The sequence below is a fragment of the Bison bison genome, unplaced genomic scaffold (assembly GCF_000754665.1).
Source record: "Bison bison bison isolate TAMUID 2011002044 unplaced genomic scaffold, Bison_UMD1.0 scf7180017864280, whole genome shotgun sequence".
NCBI lineage: Eukaryota > Metazoa > Chordata > Mammalia > Artiodactyla > Bovidae > Bison > Bison bison.
The window spans coordinates 4127208-4138428 of NW_011494852.1; the positions used below are offsets into that span (position 1 = coordinate 4127208).

General features: G+C 46.3%; 1 protein-coding gene across 1 annotated transcript in view; it reads left to right on the forward strand.

Moving 5' to 3' along the window:
• The window catches only part of FFAR2 (free fatty acid receptor 2), a 2595-nt gene extending 627 nt beyond the window's left edge, over positions 1-1968 (forward strand). Inside the window, 2 exon segments of the mRNA XM_010849004.1 lie at positions 91-178; positions 180-1968. Of these exon segments, the coding sequence (XP_010847306.1) occupies positions 98-178; positions 180-1088 (990 nt within the window). The 5' untranslated portion in view covers positions 91-97 and the 3' untranslated portion in view covers positions 1089-1968.
• The last annotated feature ends 9253 nt before the right edge of the window (positions 1969-11221 follow it).

Genomic DNA, 11221 nt, shown 5'->3' on the forward strand with positions numbered 1-11221 from the left:
AGATGTCCACAGACTGAACCAGACCAAGGTCTGCAGTCTGTGATCTGGTGCACCTGACCTTGCCCCCTGCCCCTTTTCATCCTCTTCCAGGACAGCCATGCCAGACTGGGATAGCTCCTTGATCCTCACGGCCTACATTATTATCTTGCTCACCGGTCTCCCTGCCAACCTCCTGGCAGCTGCGGGCCTTCCTGGGACGCGTGCGTCAGCCCCACCCCGCACCTGTCCACATCCTCCTGCTCAGCCTGACGCTGGCCGACGTCCTGCTGCTGCTGCTGCTGCCCTTCAAGATCATCGAAGCCGCGTCTGACTTCCGCTGGGAGCTGTCTAATCTAGCCTGTGCCCTCATGGGTTTCGGCTTCTACGGCAGCATCTACTGCAGCACGTTGCTACTGGCGGGCATCAGCGTCGAGCGCTACCTGGGAGTGGCTTTCCCCGTGCAGTACAAGCTGTCCCGCCGGCCCGTGTATGGAGTGATCGCTGCTCTGATCACCTGGGTCATGTCTTTTGGTCACGGCACTGTGGTGATCATTGTTCAGTACCTGAATTCAACCCAGAGGGCCCCAAAGGAGAATGAGACCACCTGCTACGAGAACTTCACCCAAGAGCAGCTGAGGCTATTGCTGCCCATTCGGCTGGAGCTGTGCCTCCTCCTCTTCTTCTTCCCCATGGTGGTCACCACCTTCTGCTACTCGCGCTTTGTGTGGATCATGCTCACCCAGCCCCATATGGGGGCTCAGAAGCAGCGCCGAGCCATGGGGCTGGCCATCGTGTCGCTCCTTAATTTCCTGCTGTGCTTTGGGCCCTATAACATATCCCACCTGGTGGGGTTCTACATGAAAGCAAGCCCCAAGTGGCGGAGGGAAGCTGTCGTATTTGGTAGCCTCAATGCCAGTCTGGACCCCTTGCTTTTCTATTTCTCTTCCTCAGTCGTACGCAGGTCCTTTGGGAAAGGGCTGCAGGCACTGTACCATTGGGGCTCCTCCCTGCTGGGACGCAGATGCAAAGAAACAGCGGAGGCCGCGAATGAGGACCCGGGCATGAGTCAAGCAGAGGGAGCCCCGAGTTCGGACTTCACCCTGGACTAGGGATGTTCCTGGACCTTCGGAGGAACTCTGAGTTTCGTAGGAGTTGAGCAGGCTTGGAGAGGGAGAACACGAGTTCCTGGCCCTGATTCAGGGATTCCCCCCCGGCCCAGACCCAGTCCACTCCTGGGGACTGTAAAAATCTCTCTCACCAGCTCCATATCCCTTCCTGACTGAATTTCCTTCCCAAAGGAGCGTAGCTCCAGGACTAAAGAAGAAACAGTTGGGCACAGAAGCACTATCAGACCAGAGTTTCTGAAGCAATGTAGCTAATACAGATTACAGAAGTCCTTGTGAGGTGGTTAGTAGCTGAAGCTAAGGCAATCTTGCTACCAGCTTTGCAACAACACCTACACGCTGGGCTAGTTGGTGGTGCTGGAAAGAAGCCCGTGGAAAAGATGGAAGAGAAATACTAAACGAGGTCAAAGATGTAGGAAGGCTCTGAAGCAAGGGGACTAGGAGGGAGGACGGGGATTTAGACCTCTAATGACTGAGGTGTGGACAATATCCATCTGACCTGCTGCTTTGTAAGTATGATCCTGTCTTCCTGTGTGTACCTGTCTCCCCCAATAAACTGGGAGCCACCTGAGGTCTGGGGAGGTATTCTTCCATGGTGCTCTCTGCAGGTCAGAACCTAGCTCGGTACCCATCAGTTAGAGCTCAACTCTCGCTAGCACAGGAAAAGACAATCTGGTCTGCCAGATTAAAAACAAAGATTAGAGACTTTCCTGGTTGTCCAAGGGTGAAGATTCTGTGCTTCCACTGCAGGGGTCACAGGTTCAATCCCTGGTCAGGGATCTAAGATCCTGCATGGAGAACTAAGATTCTCCATGCCACAGGGTGTGGCCAGAAAAAAAAAATGACTGAAAATAAAGATTATAAAACTCTGAAGAGAGTGTCCACAATTTTTGTGACATTTCTGCAAGCACAAAGAGGGCAAAAATGGGATGGAGAATTAGACTTTGTGGTAGGGTGAGGGTGCTGCCTCTGAAACCACAGAAATCTGTTAAGATAAAGATGTCATCAGAGTGGAATGAGTAAGCAGAATAAGTATGGATGGATTCCTGCCTAGACTGATGAATAGAAATTGGATTCAGAAAGAGGACTGGGGTGAGTCCCTGCTCAAAGCTATCAGTGTATCTCAGAGGCTTTAAACATGTTATCCTTCTGCTTAGAAACCTGCAGCGTTTTCCTTTCATCCAAACTTTTCCTCCCAAGAATTCACATCTTGTCACCCTACACTTGCCCTGTATCCTCTCTTCCTTCCCAACTCCCCCTGCCTCATTTATTTCTCTGCCAGAAGGATCCCTAGACTGTGCTCCCGGGTTAATGGTCCCTCCAGCACCTAGTGGTCTGCAACAGAGGCTCCACAACAGAGGGCTTCCCTGGTGGCTCAGTGGGTAAAGAACCCACCTGCCAGTGCAGGAGCTGCAGGAGACATGGGTTCGATCCCTGGGTCAGGAAGATCCCCTGGAGAAGGGAATGGGAACCCATTCGAGTATTCTTACCTGGAGAATGCCATGGTCAGAAGAGCCTGGTGGGCTACATACAGCCCATGGAGTTGCAAAAAGTTGGACACGATCAAAGCAACTTAGCATGCACGCATTCCACATCAGAATAACATGTAGAGGTATAAAAATTCTACAAGTAGCCACCTCACACTACTGACCTGGAGTTGCTGGGGGTGGAGCCCCAGCAGGTGAGCTTTAAGATGCTTCCCAGGTGATCATGAAAGGCAGCTCAGGTCAGAAACCACATGGCTCAGGGTCCCAAGAAATTATTCTTCAGAGACCTTTTCTTGCCTGTAAGTCCCCTTTTCCTCAAACCCGTACCATGCCATCTTCTTATTGCTTGTTTTTCCCTCTCTTGTGAGACACCACTCAACACGTACTTTCTCCAGAGAGACTTCCCTTATTACTCCCACTCAACTGAGAGCTCATTTTCCACTTTTCTTCAAGGCAATACCGTACTGGTGTCATAAGAACTATGGTTTCACTGTTGATTCTACTAGTAGCTAGATGACCCTGAGCAAGTCACAACCTCCAAGCCACTGTTTCCAAATCATACTAACGAGGATGCCATATGCCTCTCAGGGTGAGTCTGAGGATTCAAGTGAGATTGCACAGATAAAACTGCTGAGAAACTATGGAGTGTTAATTAACTCTAAGATATCAACGCGGGGGACTTTCACAGGTTGGTGGTCCAGTGGTTCAGAATCCACCTTCCAATGCAGGGGACACGGGTTTGATCCCTGGTCAGGGACTAATATCCCACATGCCCTGGGGCAACTAAGCCCGAGCACCGCAAGGAAGACCCAGTGTAGCCAAAATTAAATAAATAAATATAAAACTTAAAAAATAAGATATCAATGTGTGTGAAACACAGATGTACTCCCACTCAAAAGAAGCATAGTAAGTAGAACATTTAAAGTTATGGAAATAATATATTATATAGTCAGCTATGTAGGGTGGTTTGACAGTAACGTGTCACAAAAAATTCTTGGATTTTCAGCTGACTATAGACTTACTATGCGCGTGTGATACATTATACCTTCCAAAAAAAAAGAAAGCTGATTTTGTTTTGGGTGGCATTAAAAGAAATTGAGTCTAAATAAGTTGATGATAATCCCACTTTACTGAGGTCTAATCGGTAGCATGCTCAGGACTAAGAAGTTCATTTTTTTAAAGGACATTAATCCAAGGAATCAAGCCCAGAAAAATTAACTGTAGTGCTTTGGAGATTTAAAGCATAATAATAACACACATTAAATGCCAGGCACTGTTCTAGAGAAGGAGCCTGAGACAATTAAGGGAACTTTCCAAGGTCAATAGTGAAAGGGAATTTGAATTCAGGTCTTCCCAACTCCAAAGTACCTGCTTTTTTTTCACTGACATGTGAAAAGCAAGTAAGAGAATGCTGAATATGTGGCTGGGACAAGATAAGTTCATTTTATGGAGGATGAATTTTCTGTACCCCCACAGAGAAGAACAAGGATCATGGGCAAAAGAGGCAGACAGCTACATCTTAAACAGTCAGGGCTCAACAAGGTAATCACCCCCAAGTCTCCAGGAATTTTGAAGTAGAAGGCACTCATCTTAGATATGGAGCAAACTTCCATATCCAATAAGGACTGAACCATTTAATTGCCAGACTCCTTCCAACTCAGAGATTCCCAGGGTTTTAGGGCCATGGCTGCTCTTGCTAAAAAGTGCAAGAAAATTTATGGATTTCTGAGCCTTTCAGGGTGAAATTTTAGCTACTCACTGACAAGCATTTGATCTCTATCAAGTCACTTCATATATAGCCCATATCTTTACTGAGAAATTACTATCGTTTGCTTACCAAATATGTACTGATTTTTAACCTATTTATATAGCTATTGTAAGCCAGATACTTTTCTAGGGACTGGGGTGCAGAGTGTATAAGAGACAAGGTACTTACCTTCTTGGGACTTCCATTCTAGTTGGAAAAAATAGTTAATAAGCAAGTAAACAAACAATAAGGTAATTTCAGAGTGTGGCAAATGGTTTTTACAAATGGGCCAAAACAGAGATATGGGAGAATGTATACTGAGGGATTGAGAAGGTTTAGAAGATTCTTCAGAGCCAATGATGGTCACGTGAGACCTGAACAAGAAGGAGTTGCCATACAAAGGCCCATGGGAAGAGCATTCTAGAAAGAGGAACCCCTGCTTCAAAAGCCGTAAGGAGGGAGAAAACCTAAGCTTCTCAGGGGCATAGAGATGCGGCCCCCATCTCAGTGTGGGGACAGAGCAGAGGTCTGCAGACTCAGGCATGTTTTAGAAACCCCAGGAGAGTTTGCTGAAGCCTAGCTTAGTCTTCCCTCCCCTCAGTTTCCAAATCAGTAGGTCTGGGATGATAATCTGGATTTCGAACAATCCCAAATGATGTTGACGCTGGTGTTCCAGGACAACTCTTTGAGAACCACTGGGCTGGAATCCTGTGAAATGGGGAGAGAGTGAAAGAGGAAGTCAAGGAAGCCAGCAGGGGCCAGCCGATATGTGTTTGAGCCTCCAGATAAAAGCATGAATTTATTGCAAGAATTTTTGAAGCTATTCTAGAGTTTGAAGCAAGAGGGTGAAATCATCTGATTTCCATTTTCAGATGATCGATGTGGCATCTGCGCCTACCACTGAAGGGAGACGGTTAGGATCAAGGAGATAATACGCCCAACAGAGTTAAGAACCATAAAGTAGCAAACACCAGGCTGGGAACTCCGTGAAAGTGAGGCGGTTTCCTCTTTCATTAGAACTGGCCGCTCAAGAACCAAACAGCCAGGAGGAGGCCTTATAAGTTATCACACATCTACTTGACAAATAGGTGACCGATGCAATGGAGTTTGAGCAAGCTCTGGGAGACGGTGAAGGACAGGGATGTCTGGCATGCTGCAGTCCATGGGGTCGCAAAGAGTCAGACACGACTGAGCAACTGAACAGCATATGTAAGCCGGTTCTTCGGATGAGAGTGCAAGGGGCGGGGAGTGGTAATGGGGGAGCGGGGTAGAGGGGTAATGGTGGGTAGCATTACCCAAGGGATGGAGGGTAGCAAGGGCCCTGATTTGTAGCACTTGCCAGTTTCTGTGGCCACACACTCCCTCCAGGGTCAGTTGCTACCCTGAACATGTGTTTGGCAATCGATGCTAAAAACCAGCTCTTGCAAACCAGCTCAAGCACATCACTAGACGTACTGCCTAGCACAGAAGCTCAACTGGCAGATTGGTCACATCCTACCTGAGGAAACTTTCTCTCTCCCTGGTTACAGGGAGTACCAGGCTCGAGCACAGGACTTTCAACATGATAAACACTCGCTAAATGTGGCTGACTGGGCCAGATCCAAGAGAATCTGGGTGGCGGGTTAGTTGTGGGACTCCTCTGAATTCCCTGCAGGATGACAGATGGGTAAACAGAAATATTAGTACCTGGTTAATGAATAACACAGACAGCAGCCTAGAGCCGCTACCAGGAAACAGGGGTGGAGGGAGATGTCTGAGCCTGATCTGGGGGCCCAACCAACAGGATAGGGGAACCTGGCATTGACTATTTCACTTCCACTTTCTGGAAAAGATGCTCCTGTGCCCCTTTCTCAGAAATTCTCACTGGCCACACCTGTAGTGTGGTTTTGTGGGGGACACTGTGGTGGGAGAAGGCAGATGTGGGTAGGCCCGGAGAGGGTCTGAGGGAAAACACACAGCCAAGATTCCAACTCCATTCCCTTTAACTTCCCTGCTCCTTCCCTCCAGGAAGGAGGTTCTATTTCTATTGGTTCTCTCACTCTCTCTTTTTTCAACTTTCTCTGCCTCCTATGGTTAAATATTAATACTTTTGCCCTATTTTTTTTTTCCTTTTCATTATTTTTCTCTAGTCACAGGAAATGAGGGTATTTCACATCTAAAAGTTGCACATTCAACCAGGAAATTGGGCCAAAGATCGCTAAGCCTTCAGACTCAGTAGTCCAGTAACCTACTTGGCAGAGTTTTCAAGGTGTGATAAGGGAGAAGATGTGAAGTGGTGGGGGTGGGGAGCCAAGGCTGCGGTCAGCTGTCCACCAACAGCTTACTCAAGGAGAGGCTCTTTTCTAACCTCAGGCTCCCTCTCCCCAATCATTGTCCCCTGCCATCTGTCAGCTCTAGCCTCAAGGAAACAGTGTTAGGAAAGTAAACATACTGCTCCCAAATCTAGATGTTTTAAATCATGTACAGCAGTCTCAAGTTTCCAAACTGCCTTATCAGGACTTCTCTGGTGGTTCAGTGGATAAGAACCCACCTGTCAATGCAGGGGACATGAGTTCGATCCCTGGTCTGGGACAATCCTACATGCTTCGGAGCCTATGCGCCACAACTACTGAGCCAGAGTGCTGCTACTACTGAAGCCAGTGTGCCTAGAGCCTGTGCTCTGCAACAAGAGTTCAGGTCAGTTCAGTACTCAGTCATGTCCAACTCTTTGCAACCCCATGGACTGCAGCACGCCAGGCCTCCCTGTCCATCACCAACTCCTGGAGTTTACTCAAACTCATGTCTATTGAGTCGGTGATGTCATCCAACCATCTTATCCTCTATTGTCCCCTTCTCCTCCCATCTTCAATCTTTACCAGCATCAGGGTCTTTTCCAATGAGTCAGTTCTTCACATCAGGTGGCCAAAGTACTGCAGTTTCAGCTTCAGCATTAGTCCTTCCAATGAATATTCAGGACTGATTTCCTTTAGGATTGACTGGTTGGATCTCCTCACTGTCCAAGGGACTCTCAAGACTCTTCTCCAACACCACAGTTCAAAAAGCATCAATTCTTCAGCACCCACTTTCTTTATAGTCCAACTCTCACATCCATACATGACCACTGGAAAAACCACAGCCTTGACTAGATGGACCTTTGTTGGCAAAGTAATGTCTTTGCTTTTTAATATGCTGTCTAGGTTGGTCATAATTTTTCTTCCAAAGAGCAAGCGTCTTTTAATTTCATGGCTGCAACCACCATCTGCAGTGATTTTGCAGCTTCCCCCGCAAAATAAAGTTGATCACTGTTTCCACTGTTTCCCCATCTATTTGCCATGAAGGATGGGACCAGATGCCAGGATCTTCATTTTCTGAATGTTGAGCTTTAAGCCAACTTTTTCACTCTCCTCTTTCACTTTCATCAAGAGGCTCTTTAGTTCTTCTTCGCTTTCTGCCATAAGTGTGGTGTCATCTGCATATCTGAAGTTATTGATATTTCTCCCAGCAATCTTGATTCCAGCTTGTGCTTCATCCAGTCCAGCGTTTCTCATGATGTACTCTGCATAGAAGTTGAATAGAAGCCACTGCAAAGAGAAGTCCATGCACCACAAGGAAGAGTAGCCCCCAGTCGCCACAACTAGAGAAGGCCCCCGCAGCAACAAACACTCAGTGCAACCAAAAATTAATTTTAAAAAAGAATAACTCACTTAAAAAAATAAAGCGGCACATCAGACCTCACGTCATCACACATAAGCATTCATTCATCCATGAAAGTCTGTGGAGGCCTATGGCACATTAGGCGCTGTTCTAGGTGCTAAAGACACAGCGGTGCACAAGGACAAGACCCCTACTCTCAGACAGTTCACATCTGGGGAGAGGCAGGCAAGGGGACAATAAACAGACACTCTGAAGCAGTGTCAAGGGCTCTGAAGAGAGTCAGACGGAGCCAGGGTAGGAGATGACTTTGAGGAATGAATGAGTGGCTTGGGAAGGCCATTGGAAAGTGCCCTTTGAGCTGTGACCAGAATGACAAGAAGAAATTATGCAAGCCAAGAACTGAGGAGAAAATGTTCCAAGCAAAGGGTTCAAGGCAGGTACAAGGCTGGAACAGGCTGAATTTGCACAGGGAACAGAATGGCCAGGGTGACTGGACTTGAGTGATAGTTGGAAGACAGGCAAGGAATAGATCATAAGGGGCCTCGAAGTTTCTGATAGGAAGCACAGTGCATTCTCTTCTCCCTGCTTAACAACACAGAAACCTGAGGCTAGAGCTGTCAAGTCACATGCCCCAGTCCCCATCAAGACAGTCTTCTGAGCCTTGGTGCAGACCCTAGACTCCCTCTCAAAGCTGGATGTGCTCACTGGCTCTCTCAATCAGCTACCTCTTTGTGGGAGAGAAAGGGTAGCAGGAAACATGATTCATGAGGTGTGCACTAGTTTGGACAGAACGCTGGAGGTGGAGGAAGATGTACACTGACTGCCGAGACTACCAGGGAAAAAGGAAGCAGAGGTGGGACAAGACACCTGAGCACCCAGGGCAGAGATCAGCAAGGAAAGTGAGGTTCTGGGAAGGAGTCGTGGCTGGGGGAAGGAAGGATGCCTGGGCTCTGGGACAGCCTGGGTGGGAGGTAGAGGCAGTAACCAGCACCATCTCAGGCCAGTGAAACAGAAATGGCCATGTGAGAACAAGTCATGGAATCTGGAGGAATTTTTGAAAGCTTCTATTGGAATAGCCAGCAGGATTTCCAGGGAAGCAGCAGTCACAGTAAATGGGACTGAATCCTAACTTACACTGTGCAACTCAACTTCTCTGTACTTTAGTTTTCTGATTAAAAAAAAAAAATGCAACTAATACAGCTTCATGCTATTATGATGATGAAGTGAGTTTAATATTATACATACAAAACACTTAGAACAGTATCTTGCACCTTGTAGATATTTATACAAGGCGAGCTTTAAAAATGTAATTCTGTTTTTCTGCATTGTTGTTGTTGTTCAGTCTCTCAGGCATTTCCAACTCTTTGCAGCCCCATGGACTGCAGCATGCCAGGTTTCCCTGTCCTTCACCATCCCCCAGAGCTTACTCAAACTCATGTCCATTGAGTTGGCAATGCCATCCAACCATCTCGACTTCTGTCATCCCTTTCTCTTCCTGCCTTCAATCTTTCCCAGCATCAGGGTTTTTCTGCGTGGAGCCCTCCAAATGCTTCTCATGCATGGCTCTCAGAATAAAACTCAAGGTCTCCCTGGGCCAGCAAAGCCCTGCATGATCTGACACTTGTCCATCTGCCAAAGCTCGTCTCTTCCTCACCCCCGACTGGCACCCCATCCTTCTCACTTCATCTTTCCTTTGTGCAAATTACAACTTGCTAAGATCTTGCTTTCTGATTCTTTGCACTTACTGTCCCCTTTTTCTTGAACTCTCTTCCCCTAGATCTCACAGGGCTGAGACCTCATCTTTCAGACTGCTGGTGACTTAAACTTTGTTTGTTCACAGGACTTTCTCCTCAGTCCAGACTAAAATTGCCTCTCTCTGATACAAGCACTCACATTATTCTGAGTTACTGACTTTACTGCATTTATCACTCTCTTGTATCTATTTTTGGTTGTTATTTCTACAAAAGGTGCACGTGCCCATAGTTTAATGAGTCAAATAGTTTGCTGTGAAAAACAGCATATAGCTAACCCTCTCACCCCACCATGGACATTTACCCCTTCCTGGAGGCAACTGCTTTCACTTTTTTTCCATTGAATATTTATTCCTTGTGTCTATAAGGGATTTGCTTATTTTACTATTCTCTCTCATTTTTCAGTATCAGGTTTTATCTCCTAACTCTCCCAATGTCAGATGTGGATTTGGCTCTCCCCAATACATAAACACACTTCCTACTCTTCATATTCATAGTAGACTTACATCATAATCATATTAGAACAACACTCAATGCTTATGTTATTGTGACTGTGTAAATAATGGAGCTCTATAGCAAACTATGATTACCCCTATACCCTGCACAACTTTCGCCCCACCCCAGAATTAATAGTTAACTTATCTTTCATTTCCTTAGCTTTTTACATATTTATCATTGATTTCACCCAAACTGTTTGCCAATTGTCTTATCTCCTCTCGAGACCTTCAGAGTTATTAGCAGGAGACAGATTCATCTTCTTGAGACCTCTCTAAGGACTTTCTGATCTGTTCCAGTCTGGACTAGTGGTGGTTTATGCCAGCTGAGTCTTGGACATTTTTAAACTGAGAGGGTTTTTCTGCCACTCTGTTCTCATTTCTCTTCCTTGTTTTATGTCCTCTCACAGCTTCTCTGTTATTGTGGTTGTTGTTTAGTCACTAAGTCATGTCCAACTCTTTTGTGACTCCAGTGGACTATAGCCCACAAGGTTCCTCTGTCCATGGGATTTCCCTGGCAAGAATACTGAAGTGGGTTGCCATTTCCTTCTCTAGGGGATCTTCCCGATCCAGGGATCAAACCCACATCTCCTGCGTTGGCAGGCAGATTCTTTACCAGAGCCACCAGGGAAGCCCAGTAACAGCTTCTCTAGAAAATAATAAATGTTTTGAAACTCCACATGTCTGAAAATGTCTTCAGTCTACCTTCATTCTTCACTAATATCAGCTGTATGTGGAATTCTAGATTGGAAATAATTTTCCTTCAGAACTTCCAAGGCATTGCCATATTGCCATCTGGTTTCCAGTCTTGTTGAAAATTCCCAAGGCATTCCTATTTCTGATTCCTTGTTTGTGATCTATCTTTTTTTTTTCAGTGGAAGCTTGTAAGGTCCTTTACCTTTCTCACAATTATTCTAAACTTTCACCCACTGCACTAGACACTTGTTTTCTTTTTTTTTGCAAAATAATATCCTTCAGTTTGGGGAAATTCTCTTAAAACATTTTG